At 47.3% G+C, this 25,092-nt stretch overlaps 1 protein-coding gene across 1 annotated transcript; it reads left to right on the top strand.

The window, feature by feature from the left end:
* Positions 1 to 249: 249 nt before the first annotated feature.
* On the top strand, positions 250 to 23,378 carry LOC135376140 (trypsin-1-like). The gene is made up of 7 exons (XM_064608716.1): positions 250 to 433; positions 2,434 to 2,528; positions 2,858 to 2,946; positions 5,025 to 5,085; positions 9,306 to 9,480; positions 18,641 to 18,798; positions 23,088 to 23,378. The coding sequence occupies exons 1-7, from the start codon at positions 367 to 369 to the stop codon at positions 23,244 to 23,246; spliced, it is 804 nt and encodes a 267-aa protein (XP_064464786.1). The 5' UTR covers positions 250 to 366; the 3' UTR covers positions 23,247 to 23,378.
* Positions 23,379 to 25,092: the final 1,714 nt, after the last annotated feature.

Raw genomic sequence — 25,092 nt, 5'->3', positions numbered from 1 at the left:
GTGATTCGGCTGGGTTCTCCTCCTTCACACAGATTGGCAACATAATTCCCAGCACCATTTGCGTTTAATAAATATATTGGCAATATAATTGGCTTTAATAAATATACTGCAACTTGTACTTTTGTGTATGTCTGCTGCGTGCATGTCTATATAGTTGCGTGCTTGTGCGCGTAATCTACCGCCACATCACGGTGCTGCGCACTTCCTCCGGCGCCCTTGGAGGCGGGGGGATGGGGGGAGGGGGCGCGTGTAATCTATATCCCGCGTTGTACTCTTTACGCTTTTCCCTCCCAACCTAATCATACTACTGAGTTTGAACCGCGGCAGGATCTAGCAAACACAGTGCCTAGGACGTCGTTAAGGACCATGAGGGATGCAGTAATAGTTACCTGTACCTTGATCTTGCTGGTCGGCTCTTCCTCTAGCAACCCTAGTAAGTCTAACTCTACTTAAGCACTGAATCGTATTGTATTTGTAATAAGTAACTCAGGTTAGGCTCGCAGGCATAGCTCGGCGCGATCATGATCGCGGCAGCCTTGCCAGTGCTTCGTGATCGCACTCGTGATCGCGATCATCAGGCTTTGATAAGGCATTTCGATCATGATTGCGCCGAGCTATGCTCGCAGGTGAAGTTATCGAAAGCTTTAAACTAACGAGTGACGACCTCTAACCCAGTTACTAGTTTATAGCATTTGTGAAGGCGAACAGTGCGGATATCGATAATGCACATAATTCCAGGGAGAAATGTGCGGCTCTCACGGTACCTTTCGTCGCTTCAATCTCACCATAATTCATCCTCTCATATTAACCACTGTGAAGTGGGGTAGGGTCCTGTGGCTACCACGGGGAAACATCCCATGTCATCATCACTTCTTCATTTATTGTTGTTGTTGTCTCGAAGAGGTGCAAGTGAAATGCGAGTCTGCAAGCTACTATGAACTATCGTATCACGCGCGGTCCTACCTGGTGCGTAGTGTTCTGCTCGGGCGCGTGTGGCATCTCAGTCATGTTTCGATCGCCCCCCACGCTGCTGTGACGCGCATCCATTCATGCCTCTCGTCGTTCTTCTGGAAGAAGCGAAGGGAACCAGTCTCGCGAACCATGCTTTCGTTCCCGCAGTCTGCTGGCGGAGTCAACCTTCCCGATGTTGGGTTGATGAACCGGGGCATTGCGCTCAGCACCACACTGCGAATTCTCAATGCGGCGGACTCTCCAACTAAAGTTTTGCTCGGCCTCTGGTGGGACGCTCTCCAACATGGCCATCGTGCAGCTCCTCACCGGTTTCACGCGGCGGTTCGGGCTTACTATCAGAAGGTCTCGTCTCTGCTCCCCGCTGCTTCCAGTTTGCAATCCACTTCGCCTTCAACGATGACCAAACTAGTTTTGCTGGACTCTGCCGCAACCACTGAGAGCCTTCGAAGACGGGTGGACTATGCTTCAGGCATCTCGTCATCAGGACATCGTTCGTCGGCCCGTGGCTTCCTGGTCAACTGCGCGACATCATTTGGTCCTTTGCCTGGCGGATACTTCCCACACGCGACTGGCGTGGGACATCACATCAATTGAGGCCTGCCCGTACTGCGGCAGGGCAGAAACAAACTGCCACGTGCTATTCGAGTGCCGCATTTCCCGCATCTTCTGGCACTTGGTTACACGTTGCACGAATGTGCTTTGTCCCGTGCAGTGTGATCAAAGGCGCCCAAAGAGGCTGAGTGTGCTATTCACTGCATGTGGCGCTGCAGTGTTGTGGAAGGCCCGTTGCAAGGCTGTCGCTCAACGGCGGCGGAACATCCCCGTCTTCCTGCTGGTTCGTCAACTGCGCATTCTCCTGACGAATAGCTTGCAACAAGAACTCTTCGCACTCGGCGGCGACGAGTTTCTGCAGCGGTGGCGGTTCCACCCTTCGCTTTTGGTGCAAGGGGGCTCCGTATCTGTCCGAGGTGTCCCTCCGTGAACAGTACCCCTCCCATCACTCATCACTCCCATCACTCGTCTCATGCTCCATCGAATGTAAATAGTGCATATCCCTCTTGTATCAGCGTAGCAATGCATATATCGCCCCTCATAGCTCATAAATTGTAAGTATTATTTTGAGGCGCTGTCCATGTACTGACCGTTCCACGTCGTGTTAAATTTTCCTACAACAAGAAATGTTCTCCAACCTATATGTTACTTCCCTCAGCACATAACGTGCACAATAATTCACCGTGTTCCCCTTGGATAACTGATGTCCTGCCTTCGTGCACTCAGTGTGACAGTTCAATGACCTCTTATTAATAGCGCTACTAGCGTCTGTTTCAGTGCGACCCACAGACATAACCGTAGGCAACCATTTACGTTAATCAATAACACACACAGCTACAACAACACATTACGTAAACGAAAGAGGAAGTGGTTTGGAATGTTCAAGTAACTGACGTACAAATAATCTAGATACACGTGAAGCCATAGAGTGCGGCAGAAGCAGAGTGGAGGTCGAAGGAATCGTCGGTGTAAGAGCAGCGAGGGAAAGAGACGTTCCTTACCAGGTGAGATTCCCGATGAAACCTAGTCCTGTAATTCCTTGTTTAAGAGAGACAGAAATCACTTTATTTCATTACAACTCGCACAGCTATAAATTATGTTGCAACCTTTGAATATCGGAGAATGCGGTAACTCGTGTCTGATATAGAGGGCAAACAGACCAAAGGGGCGTACACAAAGGATATCCGGCAGACGGGTTTGGCCTAGAAAGAGTCGTGTCCGTCCTGGAAAGTAAAGAAAGAAAGAAAGAGAGTGAATGAAGGAGAATATTCTTATATTGTTGCTCCCCCATAACATTGCTGTCTTATTCATCATGATAACCCATCGATTTCAGGTATCGCTTACTATGTACGGGTTTCACTACTGTGGCGGTGCCATCATCTCAGGAGACAAGATGGTAACTGCAGCGCATTGTGTGCGGAGGTAAGATCGCATCAGTAAACAACCGCGAATATATAGTAGATTGAGAAACAGAATAAAAATTATTACGATATGTAATGATTAAATGAAAGGGCAGAGAAGTGAGGAAGTGAGGCAGAGAAGGGAGGAATGGCACGTCGCGGTTAAGACAACCCTCACTCCCGCTCACGTACGACACTCGTATGACGCACTGCAATCAAAGTACACGATAAAACAGAACCCCCCCACACACACACACACACACACGCAAAAAAAAAGAAAGAAAAGGAAAGAGTATAGGTTAGACAAAAGAGTAAGCAGCATGTTACTGCAGCTGCCGCTAGGAGGAGGTAGTGGTTCTCCCATGATTAGAGGTGTGGGCGAGTGCAGATATCCGCGGCGCGAGGACGTCACAGATCCGGTGATCCGCGTGATCGAGATACTGATTCGCGGATGGAAATATTCTGGATCCTGCAAATATTGTTTAATGGAAATGTTTGAACGTTTTGAAATCAACGCAGTTACGAATGGAACCACGTGCCTCCGCGGCAGGGTGTCGGAGCGAACCGAAAACAAAAAAAGAGAAAAGAAAACGCTATTTTGGTGCGAACCGGAACGCAATCGAAACCGTATACGTTTTTTTCGCTCAGGAGGGAAACTGAAAAATATATTTAACGGTTTTCGGCCCAAGAAAAAACTTCGCCGGTTTACACTACGGATAGGCGAATGAAACAGACGTCGTGTGCTCTGAAGTCATGTCGTGGACACTATACGAGGGTTGCAGTTACGGTGGAATGTATGCCAGCATACTCTGACCCTTAGGCTCCCTTTGTAATGGTTTATCGTTCGCGCACGCACACAGACTTAGAGGTACATGTGACTCTAGCAGTGTGCCGTAGTGTTCGTTTTAATTTCATCACCCCAAACTCTCCTCAACTAAACAGCGACCCAAGGGGGCTGCATAACGGCTTCTCTATCGGTAATGTCGCGCAACGCGTCCCTTGTTTGAGAGCAGCTAAGTTGAAGCAGCTGTGCCTGTATGTTGTGTCGTCTGTTGACTTGTTCCCCGGCACGGGGTTTTATGGCTTTTAAAGTAAGTTGAATACATTTACGTATACGCGAGGGCAAGCCCGTGCGAAGTGGCAACTCTTTTGTGGACAGGGCACGGAGAAAATAAAACGGAGCCGTCGAGCGCGATTGTGAGTGAAGATGTTCCTCGATTTGTGTCGTACTCGTGCGGTGGTGTTTGCTGGCTAGACAGTAGCAACAGACATTCGGATGGGACGCGATCACACCGACCCAGCAAGAAAGTACTTTACGTATGACATCACGACAAACAAGTCCGTTTGCAGCATGCGCTTCAAGAAAAGAGAAAGCCTATTTGAACACACAGTAACCTCCAGGAACCAGGAGCTACCAATTTCACAGCTGTCTATTAATATTAAATACCGTGTATGCGGAATAAACGGGTTTACATTTTGTAACATTGATTTTTTTTCTGGGGTTGAATATTCCCAGCAGAAGCGGAACCGGTTAAAACCGGTATGAACCGTTATTTTTTTGCTCCGGAGAAGAACCGGTACCGGATCGTTTATGATATAACCTGAACGAAAACCGGAACGAAAGACGTTTCGGTTCGACACCCTGCTCCGCGGAGCACGCGCAATAGCTGCAGCCACAATCGAAAGTACACAGCAAATCCAAAATGACGTGTCCAATTGTGTCATTTGCTGTGTTGCTGTGCATTTATCTTCTATCGTGCTCAGAAGGTTGCCTGTTGAAATCACGTCCAAGTCACTAAATGCCTAGGGGAACGCACCTCCTCTAAATTGAAGACTGCATGTGGATGACATAATGTTCCTAAACAGTTTGCACGCTTAGCAGTAAAAGCCTTTGTCACATAACATTTTATCACGTAAATTGTATTCCTACGATTGGAACGATCGCGGATGTGCAGACATATTTATATCCGCGCGGATGCTGTTTACCAATTTCAAGTAGCGCGGTTGCGGATGTTACTGCCAATACTGTCAACCGCGTTCACTAGAACCACTGACGGTTTTGCTGCGACACATTGAGCGTCACCCTGTATCTCTCAACAGGAAAAACCTTACTGAGTTGGAACTGAGAGTGGGAGCCGGAACACACAGCCAAAGTAGAAAAGTAAGCGAACGAAAGTAGTTATCCAATGATATACAGGGTGTCCCAGAAAACGCGTCATTGAATTATAAGAAAAAAAACTACACCACCTAGAGTCATGCGGTCAATGGCATTTGTTCATACTGGGTTTTTGCCACCTCCTGATGTGAATGTCGTGTAACTTAAGTTGAATTATGCAAATTTTTGTTAGCGCAAGTCGGAAATTTGCCAAGTAAAGGTCATTTTTTTACCCCACCAATGTGAAGAGCGTGTCTAATTTACTCTTATTATTGAAAATTGACAGGGGGGTAGTTTCATTTTAAATCGAACAACGGATGAAAGTCGTATTTTTTAATTCGCCTAGAAAAAATATATGTTAGAGGACAGCTCAAACGAAGCAAATCGCACTACGTGCGACGCTCGTGCGTGGGGTAGTTTCCGCGAGGAAGAGGAGGAAAGTCTGAGGCTGCTTGAGCGCGCTTTCTTCTGGACCGACTTTGACGGGATCTAGCACCGCTGATTTTATGCTTAGGAACTGGAGGTTTTTTGTGATTATAGGCTGCACCATAGACACTATCGACAGCCACCCACAGAACTCTGACGGCCACAGATTTTCTGTTAAAAAATGTCAAACTTTGTTACCAATTTGCTTCATCGCGGAACGTCTGAAGACATGGAGCTTAGTGGCATTCGATAGGACGTTAAAAGACCTTTAGTGCTGTATAAAGTTCATTTTTCTCAGTCCAGTGCTTTCTGTGTTATTAGCTTGAGAATCGCACATTGTAGGCGAAAATTGCCAATGTTGCATCTCAATTTTCGCAAAAATGCCATCTTCGATTTCTTTGGTTATTTTTGAAAAGGTGGCGTCATGCCTCTACTTTACACGCTAAGTGAGACAATCTTTTATTTTTACCCGAGAGACGCGCAGTGATTTTTTTGTCAGGCAGGGTCCACGAGGCTGCGGCCTTGCGCGCCCCACCTACGACCACGCGACCTTCAACCTCTTCTTTGCTACAGGCCTCCCGCTGACGGAGAAATGAATGACCACACTGCGTGAGCTTGTTGTAGTGTCCCCAGAGCATCACTTTACATTTACCCAATGGTCTCCCAGTTCCATCAGGCTCATTCAAACCGTGGGAGCGTAGGCATGAGTTGCCTGTGCACCCTTGACGAGAAGCCCGAGTCCTCGAACATAGCAACAAAGTAGTGAGAAGAAACGAAGCGCTTCGTAAAGATCTTGATCCAGTGGTAACATCGTAGCTTTTGTTTCAGGATGCCACCAGTCCCCCAAGCAGTGTGAAAGTCACATCCGTTTCATTGGTAAAAGAACGTTGTGGAAGCTTCGCAAAACGTAAAATGTGTCCATTGCGAGACCCCTACAGGTGGTGGATGCAACCAGTGGATTAGCATCATCCGATAGGTTTAAATATGACCTTTCACATGGTATAAAGTGACTGGGTTCAAGCGCACGGATGCCAAAAGGATTACTGAAGACCACACCAAGGGTTTAAGGTACCTACGGCTACCGGAAACGAGGGATTTTAGTTGTGCGTTGTTCTGTCGGAAATTTTGATTCCCACGGTGGCACTGACACAGCTCGTGGAGGGCGAACGTGTTATACTTGAGAGCAGCAATATACTGTCATCACAGCGGTCTTACGGGCTTTGTATATAGTACTCGTCGTGGTTCCGAAATAACGCTACGGGGTATAAAACTAATTAAAGGTACCATGCACAGCTTCGGAACTATCACTTATGGCGCCCAAGCTAAGAGACGGCTGCAACCAGGCGGCCACAAATTTGTATTCTCACGTGTTGTAACTTTCTGTCCCCTGTGGCCGTAGTTCTGCCTTCCTAATGTTAACTCGCACGACAGCCTCATAGCGTGCGTATGTGCATTCCCTCAAGCACATGTGCGGGAGACTAGTAAATATGCGCACTTGCATTCGCACACGTCGTGCGTGCGAATCCCATGAAAGTGCGTAATAGCAAGTCCAAGGCGCCCACGAAAGTATCGCCCTGCGTCTCCAAAGGAAAACATGAACATACGTACCATAAGTGCAAAATAAGTACAGAATGCAATATCTGGGCAATAGATTACAAAGCAAAGACTACGAAGCAAAGCGCGCTCGTAAACATACGAGGAGCGCCTGTGTGTGGAAAAATCGCTCCACGGAAAGGTAGCCCAGCGTCTCAATCAAAAAGAGAAAAGGTACCTACCTTACCAGCAGCGCAAAGTACAGGCATAATTCTGCCCCTGTGGAATAAATCGTGAAAAATATTCTGGCGTTTTCGAAATAATTAAGATCGAACATGCAAAATTTTCGCGTACCACTCATGGTTTTGCGATACTAGCCGGACGAAAAATGCGCTAGAACCCAGTCACTTTATATCATGTGAAAGGTCCTGTAAAGCTTTCGGATGATATTAATCCAATGGCGGCAGCCATCATCTGCAGGGGTCTCGCAATGGGCACATTTTACGTTTTTCGAAACTTCCACAACGTTCTTTTACCAATGAAAAGGATGTGAATTTCACACATCCTGGGGCACTGGCGGCAACCTGAAACAAAAGCTACTATGTTACCACTGGATAAAGATCTTTACGAAGCGCTTCGTTTCTTCTCACTACTTTGTCGGTATGTTCGCGGACTGGGGCTTCTCGTCAAGGGCGCACAGGCAACTCATGTACTCTCCCACTGTTTGAATGGGCTTGACGGAACTGGGAGACCATTGGGTAAACGTAAAGTAATGCTCTGGGGATACTACAACAAGCTCACGAAGTGCGGTCATTGATTACTCCGTCAGCGGGAGGCCTGTTGCAAAGAAGAGGTTGAAGGTCGAGTGCTCGTGGATGGAGCGCGCAAGGCTGCAGTCTCGTGGACCATGCCTGACGAAAAAATTCGCTGCGCGTCTCTCAGGTAAAAACAAAAGATTGTCTCACTTGGGGTCTAAAGTAGAGACATGACGCCACCTTTTCAAAAATAATGAAGAAAATCGAAGATGGCATTTTTGAGAAAATTGAGATGCAACATTGGCAATTTTCGCCTACCATGTGCGATTCTCAAGCTAATAACACAGAAAGCACTGGACTGAGAAAAATGAACTTTATACAGCACGAAATTTCTTTCAACGTCCTATCATATGGCACTAAGCTCGATGTCCTGAGACGTTCCGTCATGAAGAAAATTGGTAACAAAGTTTGGCCTTTTTGAACGTTTACGCCAAGTTCGGCATTTTTTAACAGAAAATCTGTGGCGCTCAGAATTCTGTGGGTGGCTGCCGACAGTGTCTATGGTGCAGCCTACAATCACAAAAAAACTCCAGTTCCTAGGCAAAAAATCAGCGGTGCTAGATCCCGTCAAAGTCGGTCCAGAAGAAAGCGCGCTCAAGCAGCCTCAGACTTTCCGCCTCTCCCACGCGGAAACTACTCCACGCACGAGCGTAGCACGTGGCGCGATTTGCGTCGTTTGAACTGTCAGCTAACATATATTTCTTCTAGGCGAATTAAAAAATACGACTTTCACACGTTGTTCGATTTAAAATGAAACTACCAAGGGATATTCAGAAGCTATCCCATCGGAAAACATAGTCGAACAACATGCTCTACGGAGCTCTCGCAGAATAGCACACGATAAATTTTTCAGCGCAGTCGTTGTCAGTCCGACGAAAGGAGGTTGGAAACCCAGCCCACCCCGGCATCACAGAAACAGATAACACAGGCATGGCTTATTGCGTCCTACTTTCGGTGGGATAATGCTTTCCCTCTCCCAATTTTAGGAATATGTTACTTTTTCTTCTATTACTCTGTGGGCTGGCTTAGGAACCTCCTTTCGTCGGACTCACAGCGATTGCGCTCAAAAAGTCATCCCGCGTTATGGTCCGGAGCTCCAAAAAGCATGATGTTCGGCTATTTTTTCCAATGGGATAGCTCGTGAATATCGCTGTCAATTATCATGGATTTGAGTGCATTCGCCACGCTCTTCATATTGGTGGCGTAAAAAAGTGATATTTACTTAGAAAAGTTCGGAGTTCAGTTCGCAAATATTTACATAATTAAGCTTACGATACATGACATTCACATCACGAGGCTGCAAAAACCTAATAAGAACAAATACCGTTAACCGCATGATTCTAGGTGGCGTAGTTTTTTTTTATTGTAATTCAATGACACGTTTTCTGGGACACCCTGCATAAAATATCTCTTGATACTAATATAGTCCGTTTGTGTTTTTCGTCCACAAAGGCGAAATGGTTCAAAATTTACTACGACATAGCAATGCTGAAGGCGCAGGAGGCGTTCGACTTGGAAGGCTCGAAGGGATACGTGGCCCCCATCTGTTTACCAGATCCTGATCCAGAGCAGTCGTCTTCTCTCCAGGGCAATATCATCGTTTCAGGCTGGGGAGTCACAACGGAAGGTCAGTACCTATGATTTGAGCAACGCGCTCAGAGAGAGGAAAGAGGGAAGAAAAAAAAAGAGGAAAAAATTTGTGTGGGTGGTATCAGAGACGCCCCCGCATTGGTTTCTGTGAGACGTCTTATGCGTGGCCCATTAGAATGCGTAGTTGAGGGGTACAGCGAAGTAGTACGTACGTACCTTGTTCGGTAATGTTATGCACATCTGGTCAACAAGTGCAATACATATTCTACGTAGTAGTGAAATGAACGAAACTAAATGACATACATAGTATATGCACATTTATTGTACAAATTTTAAATGATCAGACATACATAAGAGCTACACATAAACGGTGGACAAGCTAGGCACTAATCTAGTTGGGGGCCTTTACTCCGCACCCTTGTAAGACGGGGCGGTGGACGGCGAGTCGGGCAGCGACTGCGGGGACTCGAGTGGCGTAGGGGCACATGCTAGCTCAGGTATTGGCGGGCGGTCAGTGGCTGGAGTGGCTGGCGGTAGTGCCTTGTCGGCGGCGTCTCGCACTCTCAGCAGATTGAAGACGGGGTAGTGGTGCGAAAGATAAGACACGTAATATCTGCAAACGGTACGCTTACTACGAGCGAATGTCAAACTGACGCATGAGCCGTTCAGCGTGGTCTGTTGGTCCGTGTCTACGGCCAGCTCTAGGCTAAAATGTTGGCGCAAGTACTGGCGTAGCCGCTCTCGGTCTGTAGGCGGCAGTATGAAGTGCCCTGTGAGAACGAGCGGCACATCCGTCTCATCCTCCAGCCAGCGGCTTGTCTACCACGTATCGCAGCTTCACTGTGGATTTCCATACGGAGCCGCTCAAGAACGATGTCTTATGCTTGATGGCCAACTTTATGTTGAAATAGTCTTCGTTCAACTGACGCGGCAGAGTCTGCACCATGTTGTTAACGTCGACGGGAACATTTATAACCTGGCCTACGATACCGTACTGGCCTGCGCGCCGCAGTCGGCGTATCTGCACGTATGGCAGCCTCGGGGACAGCAGCCGCTCCTCCATTGGGCTAAATTTTTGGCAGATGGGTAGGGTATGACAGATACCTATACCCATTACTCTTGCTCAGCGAGGGCCCCCGCTTGTGTGTGCACACGTCTGAGCAGTTGCGGCAGAGCACGAATCTAGTCGTGTCTTCGCCAATACGCGCCAGCCAACGCCAGGGAACGTGCTCTCCAAGAATCGGGCCACAGGGCCAGTCACGACGTTTAAAGTCCTTCTGGAATCACATCCGCTCACACACGTCACACTTGTGGCCGAATTAATTGTCCACGAACACAGTTCTAAAGCGCACTGTGGCCAACTCCCATCGCCTATACGGTATTCAGGCGCATGTTTAAAATGATCCGGTTGTGATTCCGCGCGCTCGAGCAGTTGGGCCCAACCTGGAGAACCAGGGTGGCCACCAATGGGCCGGACAGCTCGTCTACCTCCATTGGGGGTACATGTGACTCGGCAGGCTCAACTGTGGGCCGCGACAATCTGTTTGGTCCCGCAGCCACTGGTGTACGGCTGCGGCTCCTGCGCTTGCCTCAATCTGGCGAGTTCTCTCTGTTTCCGGGGCCGTCCAGTCGCGACGGCTGGTAACCGTGTATTCACACGAGCGCCTTTTCTGACTGCGCAGCGACTGAAGGAGGAGAAGGAGGTATCAGCATAATCACGCAATCATCCAACCATTCGGTCGCGGGCGGAGCTTATCGCACAGCAGAATCTATGAAGCGCGCACGTTTTTATTGTATTTTTGGCGAGATATCAAAGAGCCTTGAGCAACATCACTGCGCTCAGCAGCTCCGTCCGTCAGAAAGAACCACACGGATAGTTTGTTCGCGGGGCACAGAATCTGACGACTGACGCGCAGAAGGAGGACGGAGCGAAAAAGAAAGCCACCCTCTGTTGCCAATGTTACAAGCTCTATTATTTTTGATCTAATACACCAGGTAGAGCAACACCTGATCTTGTGGAAGCTTGCCGATGAGCAAAACCGAAATGTACCAAGGAAACATGCCATGTGGGGAAAGATCGCTCTTGAAATGGAAAAGAGACACCCGGATGTCGAAGCAACGGTAGATGTGTACATCAAAACACTTTTTGGGTCCCCATATTCACGGCGCAGTCGTTGTATCAGTTGCTGTGAATTAATAATAACGAGTTGGCAGCATTCGCGTTCCAAACGAAAAGGTATCGGCTCAGGACGCTAGCAGTTTTGTTTAAAAACGAGAAATGTGTGAGCAGTATCGCACGCCGGGTAAGACAAAGGGGGCAAAATTTTATCCTCAAGCCGGCCACTCTGGGATCACGCATATTCATAGTTGTCTGGCATCATACATTAACCGTGTAATGGTATAATATTTTAGGGCTGTCATTACACAAGCCTACATGGCAGCACCCCGGGGTCATCATCACGTCATGCAGTCCATTCGCGGGAGGCCACTGTGTGCATACATCGTGTTCTCACAAGCACCAACGAGAACGATTAGTTGTAATAAAGGGAGTCAGTTTTCGGCGGTTTCACTATTCTTACGTGTTTCCCATTCATCGCGGCCACACAGGTTGGGAACTGCCACAGCGCTTTAGAGTAATGTGCTTTACCCCTGGATAAAGCTATAGTGCTGAAGATGCAACACTTACGTGATGGCGTCTCGCTTTGTCATGACATTATTTCATAATTGGTCACTAAGGGAGCTTCCTATATAACGCGATATGCAAAAAGTGCCAATTCGTGAATTTCTTTTTGTTCCATAATTTTATATGTATGTATGGGACGGTAACGTACCCCCACCAAAAAAGTAAAAAAGAAAAGAAACAGGAAAGATCATAAGGGTTGTTTGAGTGGGTGTGAACTATGCCTCGCTATGCCACTGGTATACGCGATGAACGTTTTACTGGGAATGAGTAGCAGACACAAAAACATGGCCTGTCCAACGCCTAAAGCAATGGGGCCAATGAAACGCAGGAATTGGAAGCTACCGAAGCTAGCCAAGCTCGCCGAAAAAAAAAACAAACCAAGACGGATGGAGGGTAGAGGATGAAGGGTGGAGATGCGTTGAGGGTGCATGAGTTCGTCGGGGAGAGCAAAGTATTAGATGGGCCGTTGAGCAAGACCTCCCTTCTGCAGAAAGAGGACAAGGTTTCTTGCTTTAGCGGAACGTGCGGCAGAGGGACCACCACAGACACACACACAATTGACACAAAAAGGTGTACGCTCCACTCTGTCCTCCAATCAGAAGTGAGAGCCCTATCATTCTAGGCAATGATTGGCGCAGAACCTGCTATGCGGTGAAGCTGTTTTTACTGTGCTCGAAAGGTGCGACCTTTACGCCACAGCCGTCTCTGCTTTACACCACACTCAACACCGTCAGACTGCTGCGGAGTCACGGTAAAAAACGACGACGCACAGCTTTCACAGTACTCTCTCCTACACTCTTTCCCGCTCATTCTTATTGACGAACGTTTTATGCATTTAGAGGAATGATTAAGCGCACATAATTCGAACGAACCTGTTGCAGACGGGTTACGGAAAGACGATCACTGGCTAGCATACTGTCCCGCATATTGGCCTCTATACTCTCCTTCTGCGCTTTGCTATGCGGAGCAGAATGTATTTAAAAGTGGCCGCATCGATTCTCAAAACCTTGCGGTAGACAAATGGGTCCTCGTGTCGTAGCTCCCGTAGAAGGCTATTTTGCAGACCGTACTCTTTCCTCAGCACCCATTCATTCGTCCATAGCTTCTTTAACTGCTTCTTTTCGTGGCAGCATTCACTATCGTCAATGAGAAAAGCAAGAGCCACAAATTTTCGCTTTCTTTCGTCCATTGTGTACCAAGCGCCGTGCGCATAAAATTAATGCTGCAACGTTCAACCGCAGCGCGAACGTTATCGCCGGCTTCCCCAGCATCTGAGCCGACAGCACATTGGAACACTATCTGTGTAGGCATTCCAAAAGGGCGTAGCCTCAGCGCCTTATCATTTACCCTCTCGCTCCTTCTGTCGCTGCGCCGTCAGAAAACACGCTCGTGTGAATGGTAATGGTCAGGATCCCTTTGCCTCCTCTCTTTTCATTTTTGCCTCTTCCCGACGTTTGTGGCGCATAGTGGTTTGTTGATGGGGCGCCACAGCCGACGAAGTCGGAAATTTTCGAAAATGTTTAACTTATATCGACTATAACTTCTGATCGGCGCACATTTGGGTTTTCTTTAGTCACGTATCCAGAGGCCCACAAGTTATAGTGAACGCGACCACTCCCACCTTAATCAATAAATGCACTGATGAGCTGTGGGCGAAAAAATGCCGCGTTGGCGTCTTCTTTAAATGCGATGACATTTCTTTTGAAGCACTTTCGCGCCTCGGTGAAGCGTAGCGTCAGTAGAAGGGAGCACTTTCACTCTCGCGATGCGCTGTGTCCCCCTCGTTTCTTTCTTTATTGTGCACCTTTGCAGATAGGAAACGGGGGGGGGATTTCGCAGATTGGAATGTCTTCACGATAGCGGCTCAAAAATTCAAATTGGGAGCGATTCCTAAAACACGATGAGCCCTGATTCATTTGAAGAGGCTGACATAATCTTGTGGATCTTTGGTTTGACAACTTCGTTTATTGATGAAAGATGAAAGTCACTGAAAAGGTTAGCCAGCTGTAGGGATCGAACCCACATCTTCTGGATTGCCGGTCCAGGGCTCTACCAATTGAGCTAAGCTAACACGCCTCTCCAGCGACTTTCGGGGTGCGTCATCTGAAGGGACGACAAACCAGCCACTCACTCTCACTCACCCTCCTTTCACTCTTACATTTTTGCTCACTCATACACACATTCATACGACGGAAATCGACGCAAGCGGCACCTGATGAACAAGAGATAAACTGATGTTCTGAGGCTGGAACAACATAGAAGGGACAGATACACACAAAGCCTCAATTGCCTAAGAAATCAACGATGAAAGATGAAAGTCACTGAAAAGGTTAGCCAGCTGCAGGGATCGAACCCACATCTTCTGGATTGAGGCTTTGTGTGTATCTGTCCCTTCTATGTTGTTCCAGCCTCAGAACATCAGTTTATCTCTTGTTCGTTTATTGTATCGTTTCGTTTAGCGCTTGCGACCTTAGTGTCTGCACAGTGCGTTTCGTTCTGGCGTCAATGTCGACCAACACCACGGAGTTACAATGTAAACGACATGATCACGACAAACGTCGATGGGCACAACGGCATCGCTAGCAGTTCGATGGGGACTCTCGGATTTACCGAGAGCGATGAAGTGGGTCGCGTCGTGTGTCTGTGGCACCGGTTCCCCGGTGAAGCAACGGGTTGCATCACTAAAATCAAAGCCGCCTCGCTGCGTGGCATCATGTGATCCTTGTCGCGGTCCAGATCGCCTTGTCCAGATCCTTGTCGCAGTCCCATCAACCTGAGTACGGTCACCGCTGCGCTGTCCATTGAACACTGGTGTCGCCTGCAAACGCGTTCACTTCCCTCTCGTCCAGGCCAGCGTCATGCTCATGCTTACTATTTCACCTTACTAATGTAAAACGCAGGGGGACAACACAACAACTTTATTTTTGACCTTGGAGAGTGGGGAGTTTCATCGCCACAGGCAATGCTCTACCCCATTGCTGGTTGGAATGCGGGGAATAAAATAAGGAGCCCCTTCACAATAACGATCGAAGTCTGATGGTGTCCAGAAATGTCAGAAGAGCTTTGAGCGCAGAGCGTCACTGGGCTGGATTGGACAGGGACCAAGGAATTTCGATAGGGAGAAAGGGCGAGAGTCCAGCTGACGAAGAGACTCGGAGAGTGTGGTTGGGGAAGGTTGGTAGTGAGCGCAATGAAGAAGAATATACTCCACATCCTCAAGAGCACCACAGTGGCAGCAGGTGGGAGAGTCAACTTTTCTCAAGCGGTAACGAGACTGAGCTGTAAAGGCCACATCGAGGCGCATTCGGTGGATTAATGATGCATCTTGACGAAAGGTGGCATGCGGATACGTGGCATGCGCCTGCATACGAGGTGGCATGCGGCATACGTTCGTGGCATGCGGAAAGCGAGCGTTGGATCAACTCTGCTCAACATAGAGGGGGGAAGAATGTCGGTTGTCCGTTGGCGGGAAGCCAGGGGCGTCACTAGGCGTCGCAGAATTGAACGGCGGTCTCCTCTCAGCAGAACAATACGGGTCGGCTTCCGATACGAGAGTGCTGCTTCTGCGGCGCTGTCGGTCTGCTCGTTCCCCACGACACCACAATGGGCTGGAACCCTCTGGAGAACTAGCCGGTGGCCTGCGGCGTAGATAGTGTGGTAAGCCATTAACACATCTGTGACTAGGGGTGCGGATGGGCCTCGTATGCCGGAATTTTCAATTGCTTGAAGTGCAGATTTGGAGTCTGTAAAGACTGCCCATTCTCGGGGTGTAAAATCAGCGATGCGTTGTAGAAAGAAAAGGATGGCATAGAGTTCTGCAGCTGTGGAGGAGGTTGGATGTGAAAGGCGTCGTCCTTGCACTACGCCTTCGGATGGTATGACGAATGCTGAGGCGGACTTGTTGTTGCAGGATGCGCCATTGACCATTGTATAGGCTGCCATAAACGTAGAAAACTTCTCGTCTACCAGAGCATAAAAATGGGCTCGGAGTACTTGAGGGGGGGAACTGATCTCTTCTTTCCAGAAGGTTTGGGAGACGTACAAAAGTGGGCGGTACCGGTAGAGACCAGGGGGCTTCCGGCGGTATAGTGTCCTTAGTTATGAAGCCAGTGAGAGTCTGGCGTGTCCTCTGCGCTACTCGATAGAAGTCGCTTTTAGGGCGGTATCGAATTTTCCTGAGGAGCGGGTGACGTGGAATGTGAGCACGCAAACGGAAGTAGTGCCGAGCCGTTTCCCGTTCACGGAGAACTTCAATCGGGAGCTCACCAGCTTCAGCCAGTACTTGCCCTGTTTCAGCCATTCTTCGAACTCCGAGGCATCGACGAAGGCTTCTAGCAAACAGGGAACGAAGCGTATTTAATGAAGTTGTTGATATCCTGTGCAGAATACGAAGGCTGTAAAATAAAGCACAGTCGCCCTCACCAATGCCGCGTGAACCGCGAGCAGGGAACGCTGATCACAGCCCCATCCTGAGCCAGAAAGATGTTGAATTGCGGGGATCCATCGCTGCACTTTAGTTTCAAGGTGTTTAATGTGCCGAGCCCAGCGCAAGTCCGAGTCGATTACCACGCCAAGGAAGCGGTGAAAGCGTACCGGTTCAAGCTTTTTTAAACCAAGCCCAAGAGGGAAATTGGCCATAGCTTTACGCGTGAAAGGGAGCTCGACACACTTTTCGGGTGAAAGGTCCATCCCGAGGTGCGTGAGGTACGTATGGATATTGTTTAAAGCGAGCTGCAGGCGGCGCTGAAGAGCCGGGCGTGATTTTCCTACTGTCCAAAGGGCGACGTCATCTGCATACACGGAGAACGACACTTTGCGAGGAATTACTGATTGTAGGCCGGCCATCACCACGTTAAAGAGTGTCGGGCTGAGAATGCTTCCTTGGGGGACTCCTTGAGGAACAGGATGCTGAGGGCTTTGGCCTTGGGACGTACGGACAGCGACAGTTCGGTCCGTAAAGAAGTCTTGGAGCCAGATGAAGAGCCGACCGGATACTCCAAACGAGCGCAAGGCGTGCAGCACACAAATGTGCGAGACGGTATCATATGCGCGCTTGATGTCGAGGAAAACCGATCGGACGATCCGTCGATGGGCACGAGCATGTTTAACTGTAGAGACTAGGTCGAGAACTGGATCCATGGAGCTTCGGTGGCGTCGAAATCCAGCCATTTCTTGAGGGAACGCACGTTGTTTTTCGAGCCACCAGTCGAGGCGATGCAAAACCATTCTCTCCATCAGTTTCCCCATACAGCTTGTCAGGCTCACCGGGCGAAAGGAGGATAGGGCATTTGGGGGCTTGCCTGCTTTCAGGATGGGAACAACCAATGCCTCCTTCCATGTATGTGGTAAAAATCATTGTTGCCAAGACGTATTATACACATGAAGGAGAGCTTGGAGTGACCGCCCGTCAAGGTTTCGTAGGGCGGCATAGGTGATTTTATCGGGTCCAGGGGACGAGCCGGCGTTCACAAGCTTCAACGCTGCCTTTAGCTCGATTAGTGTGAAGTCGCGGTCCATAACTTCCGGGGGACCCTTTTAGCACCACTAAGCAATTGACGTCATTGGGGCATGCAAATTCAAATACCGGTGGGCAGAAGAAAGGCAATATGTGCGCTATTCATATTTTTAGACAAACAGGGCAAATATGACTACCCAGAACCATCGTCACAACTATCAGAACAGCGGCAGGTCAGAGTCAGAATAGGATGAGAGAGCTTCTGTTATGTTATTTTGTTCTCGTTTCACTGTTAGCACAGCTAAGCAATTTACGTCATTGGGTCATGTAAACAGATACTTGTGGGCAGAAGAAAGGCAATATTTTCGCTGTTCACATTTTTAGACGAAAACAGGGCAACTAGGACTACACAGAACTATCATCAGAACTATCAGAACAGCGGAAGGTCAGAGTCACGTTAGGATGAGAGTCTTCTATTATTTCGTTTTCGGCTCACTTTTAGCACCACTGAGCAGTTGACGTCATTGGGGCATGCGAGTTCAGATACCGGTGGGCAGAAGAAAGACAATGTTTGCGCTGTTCATATTTTTAGACTAAACCGGACAAATAGGACTGCTCAAAACTATCGCATCCCGCGACATTTTCCGAATACAGTAGTTGTGCGAGGAAGAGCAATACGGTGTTCAAAGGGACGCCGTTCTTCGGATTGAATGCGCTCCTGAGTCGGATCGCGCATGTCCTTAGGAAATGGTTTTAGTTTATGACACAGACGTAGATAGGGATGAACCACCATGAAGATATTAATCCGTTTGCTACAGATGATCGTAGCCTCGGGGGGAAGGATCGTGCATCCAGGGCCAACTTCACGGGGAACTGTGCCGACATTTGCATTTGAGCGTCTCGAGTCAACCAACACCCTCATTTATTCTGGGTGTAGCATTCTGGGGCTCATTCTGCTCGTAACAGACTTCGTCGTGCGACGAATTCATGTTCTTTTTTGTACTACTCAAACCTCCAAAGAACATTGTGCGTTTGTTGTCACGTGTCCGTACATTGCAGGTGGCATCCCCACACCAGTGATGCAGATGGCCAGCATTCCTATGCAGAACGATTCCTTTTGCATGTCGTCGTACAACCACTTGTGTCCACGCGCAGTGTACGATGGGAAGACGATGATTTGTGCTGCTGATCTTTCCGGAGGAAAGGACACTTTCCAGGTAAGGTAATATGACAACTCGGGGTCTGAAACGACGTAAAAATGAGAATTGGCCGATGCAGACCACAATTCGGGAACCAGACAGGGTTCAAACAACTTGTTTGAATTCGGGGTTTTATTGCTCTATTTCACATATGGGGGTACGGTCCTGTGGCTACCGCAGGGAAACATCGCATGTCATCATCACTTCTCCATCATTTATTGTTGTTGTTGTCACATATCGCTAGACAACTATTGTTATGAGTCGCGCCAATGTGGTCGGTCTCAGGATTAATTTTGACGGCCTAGGGCAAATGTCACGCTTGACATTGTAGAATAGCACTGGTTCGCTTGGATACAGTACACCAATTAATACTGGCACGTCAATACACAAAACAAGTTCCTTTACACACAAAAAATACACATCAAACCAGTCATGGGTTTACGTCAAGTTACTACGAAAAAGTAATTAAGTCACAGTTACAGGTAGCCCGCAAAAATAAAAATTGAGTTATAGTTAGAGTAACTCTTTTTCGAATGCAACTAGCTACAGCTACTGTTTCCACGTTACAGTAACTTCGCTACTTTACAGTTACCTTCTAAGAAACAAAAAGTCGAATAAATGTAACCCACTCAATAACTTCTTGCACTAGTACTGGCCTGTAGCATACTTATATCGTGATGATTCCATATGGACCCTAACATCACGGTGTGAGTTAGTGAGTTAGTTTGAGTTAGCCATCCTGGATGCGTACGAGGTGACAAAATTCGTGGAACTCCTGGTTGGTAAAAACAGCAGCATATACTTGAAGCCTGCAAGGCAAAACGATGCCAGGGAACTGACGCGTGGTAAATATTCTCATACCTGAGTAACTTTGTTCGTTACATTTTGAGTGTTACTTTACCAAAGGCGGTAACTAGTTACTGTTAGAAGTTACAACAACTTTATTTTAAGATGATGATTGGGGAGTTAGAAGTTAACTTTCTAGAAAAATAACTAGTTACTGGTTACTAGTTACTCCAAAAGGTAACTAGTTACATTTACTAGTTACTGCACAAGGCTGCATCAAAGGAACAAAACCCGTGGCGACCTCGACCTGATTTGAGTTCTTCGGCGGTATTGTGTTGTAGAGCGAGGCAAACGCTGTGACTGGTTATGAATTCGAGGATATTTTTTTCTCCTTTTGGTTGGACAATCTCGTCGGACTTTTTCTCATTTATTGTTCGTCGCCTGACAGTGGAATGCGACAAAAACGACAAGCTAGAAACAAAACTAAGGAGGGGGGGGCAATTTAAATGATACCGGTGTGAACGCTGTGTGGTCGTGCCGATTTGGCGCAAGCTGCTCGGACGTGGAGCATTATAACAGCTACACGTCATGATTCGGCAGGATGACCAAAAAGAGAGAGAGAGAGAAACATGTTACGTGGCACTCTTCAGAATTTCCATAAAACTTTCTTGTGCATGGTTTACACAGCAGCGAAGTGCTTCTCAGTATGTGTATGGGGGACATATTTACTAGAAGAGAAAAAGAAATGGCAAAAAAAGTGGAAAGGTCAGCCAAACGGTGTGTCGACTTCCTATTCCGTAAGAATATAAGTAGAAAATAAAGTAACCGAAACTACCTAAATAAAATCAAGCGGTAGGAGCAACTTATTTATTTACACATGGTAACAAGTCTTTCGTGCACGAGACTGCACTTCTTCAGGTTACAAAAATATGAACATGGTACAGGAACATATATACAGTTGGCGGGGGAGTTTTGGTATGAGAGGGTAACAGGGTGATGGAACCTGTGCGACTTTTGCATCAAAGCGCATGCAGTAGCCTCAGTTTAATTAACTTCTGGAATGGAAGTAAAAAATTTGTGAACATATCAGGCCTTTTGCGTAAAATGTAATTTCATATACGCCCTTGACGGGCGAACACCACGTCATCTAAGAGAAATATAACGTTTGAAACTTTTTGTTGATTAGAACCCATTAATTTTCTTAAGAACAAACAAATCCAGGTTCATTTCAATTAACCTCATGTTAAATAATGCTCGAACGATTATCTCTAAGATGACATCGAATGAAAGATACGCGATCGGAGGTTGTGTGTCGCTACAAAATCACATTTACGGATTTTATTTCGTATAATCAAACTCGCTCAGAGCATGAATACGCAAAACACGAATACACTGAGTGAACATTACGCAATCAAGAGTACTGCATTAGTGGCTGTGTTGAAGAGCACGAAGGAGAAGTAATGACAACGAAATTCGATTAGGAAGTGCGGTCACTCCCGAAATCTTTTGCTGCCCCGCCGCGGCGGAGGCGTTCCCTGGGAGCTAGGTTGCATTGATAAACCATCCTTCGCAGTGCAATATTAATAACCTCACAGCGCTTTACTAATGATCGCAAGAAATACCATGTACAAGCTAAACCGTGCTCGAGGCCATAATGAAGGACTGACAGAAGCTTCTTTGTCGTCGCCGTAGAGGCTAAATCCGTTGCCTAAAATCTCAGCAAAAATTCGCGGTATTGCGCAACATTTCCACCAGCACAGCACACACATTCACAACCCAGACAGAACACTATCTGCCACGGACGTCCGAAATAGATACCAATGTCCACATTTCGGAAATGGATGTCCGCGTGACATCCCTGGAATCTTCTTCACGGTTGGATGTGTGCATGTCCAACTGAATTTCTGAAACCAAAGCAGTAAGAAACACAGGCGTTATCTTCATGGTGAGTTAAAACGCCAAAGAATTCCTTATTTCAGTGTTGTTTGTCTACCCTTAATTTCGGCTAACAGGCGAGCAGGACTCTCCAACGTGTGGAAGCTTGCGAGAAAACCAATGTGTTGTATGTTTTCTGTTTGGAAGGGAATGCCGCTAAAGCTTCTTGGACATAGTGGTTCGAGGACTTGTCTCTTTTTGCTTTTCGAAACGCCGCGCTCATTTTCCGTCATGGGAAATACGAGAAACAAAGCGGAGTAACAGAAAATCTAATGTCGTGTGACGGTGGCTGAGGTTAAAAAAATGGCAGAAAGAAAGACGCTGATTCTTCTACCAGAAACCGTATACTCACTTCTAAAAATAAAATAAAAAGTAACAACATTCCTTGGAGCTACATGCAGTGTCCCAGAGAGCTCCTGCTTACGTCCGTATCTCCTTGTTACGTCCATTAAACGTACGTTCGTAGGAAATACTTCTCGCGGCCACCAAGAGGTCCCATGGATATCCGCTGGAGAAATATCTTACTCCTACGGATATGCGTATCTCGGTGAAAACATATCTGATGGATATCCATGGGAGAGAATTCTCTGATTGAGAACGTAAACAAACATGGCTGCCATGGGGAACGGCACTCAAGCTCCACTAAAAGCTGGTCTTCGTCTGCGAAGAAAATACCGAAAGGACTTCCGACAAAATTTGGCTGCGGTAATTATGAGTGCATGTTAATTTACAACATCAAATAATTTTTATATATCAAATATTTTCCCGAAAATGTTCACAGAAGAATGCACTATCAAGGCTACAGGTTTCCGAACTCGTCCTCCGAAGGAACGCGAGCGCCGCGCCGCGACCCAAAACATTAGAGAAATGAATCATGATTGATTGATATGTTGGATGGTAAAAGAAAAAAAAAAACAATAAAAAGGAATGAATGATATCGACGTCATGATCATATCTTATCGGTTGAAGGACGGGGGAGATCAAACTCATCCTATTACTCCGTGATGAGGAGATGGAAGTCGAACTTCAAGTACCAATGTTGCCTGACAAATGGCGGATAGGGCACATCACGTCGTCATAGCTCTCCAAAATATTTTTATGGTCACTTCCATGACACATAGAGAGACATCACGATAACAGACATCACGAGAAACAACACACGATGGAATGACACGAATTCGGTAGCGTTCTGCAGAACTGGCAAAATGGCGTAGATGCAGGCTATGAACACCAGGATGTAAAAAATTCGTTATAAAAAGGTCGTCCATCTGTGCGCCCAGGCTCAAGCTTTTACATTATGGCATTCTGAAGAAACGAGATCTTGCAAGTAGTGGCACAACCGGAAACTGACAGTCCGCCTTTCTGGAAGCTGCCGCTAACGGACGGCGTCACGTACTCCATGTCAGCGACACATCCATGACGTACTTGCATTTCCATGATGAACATAAGTTTCGTCATCCCATCGTCATGCATGTAGTAGTTGTTGTTGTCGGAGAAATGTAGTTTGTTATTTGTAGAGAGCACTCTGCGTTACTTTTTCTGTCATTTGTTGTATTGTAGAATAACACATGTCTGTTTTGACGCAGGGCGACTGCGGTGGGCCAGCCGCTCAAATGCAGAACGGGACTGCTGTTCTGGTTGGCATAGCATCGTTCTGCACAGATTGTGGACACTCCAACAGCGTTAGCTTCTATACCAGAGTGTCGCACTACCTCGACTGGATACACGAAAATTCCAATTCTTAGTTTGCTCTTTTGTTTCTAAAAAAAGAGAAATTGAAACGCGTCTCCCGACGTATTCTGCTACTCCTAACAACCCCCTCCCCCCCAAAAAAAAACCAAAAAAGAAGATAAAATAAAGAATAGAACAATAATGAACACTACTATTTCTCTACTTCTCAAGTTATCTGCTCGCATGTTCACTATTAACAAGTTCACTATTCTCAAGCTCATTGATCCCGAGATCACTAGTTCAGAAGTGCATGCACAGAGGAGCCTAATGGATGCATCCATCCCACAACCCTTAACAAATTCAGGCAGAATCTCTTTTGTCCGGTGCCCAAAGCTCCAACACCTTCACTATGACAAGAATGCAACCCGAGGCAGGGAATTGTTGTCTGTTGTTTATTTCCCTTCCTCGGGTTGCATCCTTGTCATCATGAACCAGCTTGTCTGCGCCCTCTCTCTGTTGTCGACCTTCACTATACCGAAGACCCTGCTGTCCAGTCGATCAAATGCAGCTTTCAGGGCAGCTCTTTGAGATGCATACATACGTAGTATAGTGCATTGCAGTATGCTCACTATCCTCCACCGTTGCACAAACCGAACAATTTGATGACTTCACCGTGTTTCTCTTTGTATTCCTCGGTTGTCACGTCTTCAGTGCAATTTGATAAGTCGGCTCTTCCAACTTTATGGAGAAAATGACGGCCCCAAGGTACATAAAGCCGACACCGGTTTAAAAACGTCTGAATAGTGCGCGGTAGCGTAAACACACAGTTTCAGCTCCGGAACTATGGGATGTAGTAGCGACAATTCACTTTGCAGTTGTACCCATCGCCGTCTGCGCATTTCCTTCGACTATGACCTCAATAAAGATGTAACATCTGACGTTGAGTATACCACCGGATGTGTCGTTGAAGCGAGGTGTGATATGTCCGCTAGTTCGTCTGCAGCTTGATTCCTTCCCGCATACCCATATGTCCAGGAATGCACAGCAGAGTTACTTCGTGGCCGGCGACTCTACACTTTGTGTATTCATTGAGTGCTGTACTGTTGGAGTGATACAGCCATTTCCCAAGAACGAAAGCATTGCGCGGTCCGGCTTTTGAATCGCTGTATATGAACCACTTGGTAGGTGACTCTTGTGCAGCTACGTACTGTATAGCCAGCTGTGTGGCTCCCAATCCTGTTGTCGAGGATGTTTTGTGTGACAGTCGTGCCATTCCTTCTTTCCTGTGCAGTGGAACCACAAAACCGCGGAACATGATGCCGTCGTCGACCCGCGAGTAAAAATTGTAATGCATAGTGACGCTCCATCATGGATAGACAATGCTGTCTCAGCACTGCAGAGGGCAAAGTGGACTTGGGGAGGTGTACATCAGGCACGGAGATGGAAATGCAGGGTAGCTCTAGAGTCCATGAGGGATGCTGGATTGCCCTTGGCAGCTGGGTTTTTGTGAAATAACGGTGGTAATTAAGGAGCAATGGCTTTGAAGAATTGAGAATTTCGGCACCTCAACTTCTGTGGCAGGGGGTGCTTGTCATGGCGCATATTCAGACGAAGATATCCCTGTTGAAAAAAAACAGTATACTGGACAGACTTGAAACCAGTAACAAGTGTCATACCGGATTATTAACCCAGTCTGAACACTGGTCTTACTGGATAGTCCAGTGTTACTCGCCTTATTGGACAGTCCAGTGTGGGCACTGGTCTTGCTGGAATGTACAGTGTGGACACCGGTTTTACTAGAGAGTCCAGTGTGGTCACATGGGTGAGGGCCCATCGGCATTTGCAAGTCCTGGTCTGCATGCAGTGTTGTATCCTGAGAGGCACATAAGTAGTGCAGCGTGGCCCTAATCTGCATGTCGG

Source organism: Ornithodoros turicata, unplaced genomic scaffold (assembly GCF_037126465.1).
Source record: "Ornithodoros turicata isolate Travis unplaced genomic scaffold, ASM3712646v1 ctg00001046.1, whole genome shotgun sequence".
Lineage (NCBI taxonomy): Eukaryota > Metazoa > Arthropoda > Arachnida > Ixodida > Argasidae > Ornithodoros > Ornithodoros turicata.
The sequence above is the reverse complement of the archived record's forward strand: the minus strand, read 5'-3'. Positions and strand labels throughout refer to the sequence as shown.

Bases quoted from the DNA above. Each gene is read 5' to 3' on its own strand.
- LOC135376140 (XM_064608716.1), top strand. From the start codon at position 367: ATGAGGGATGCAGTAATAGTTACCTGTACCTTGATCTTGCTGGTCGGC. The intron at 2,947-5,024 runs GTAAGATCGCAT...ATCTCTCAACAG, and splicing joins GCAGCGCATTGTGTGCGGAG to GAAAAACCTTACTGAGTTGG. The intron at 9,481-18,640 runs GTCAGTACCTAT...CGTACATTGCAG, and splicing joins CTGGGGAGTCACAACGGAAG to GTGGCATCCCCACACCAGTG.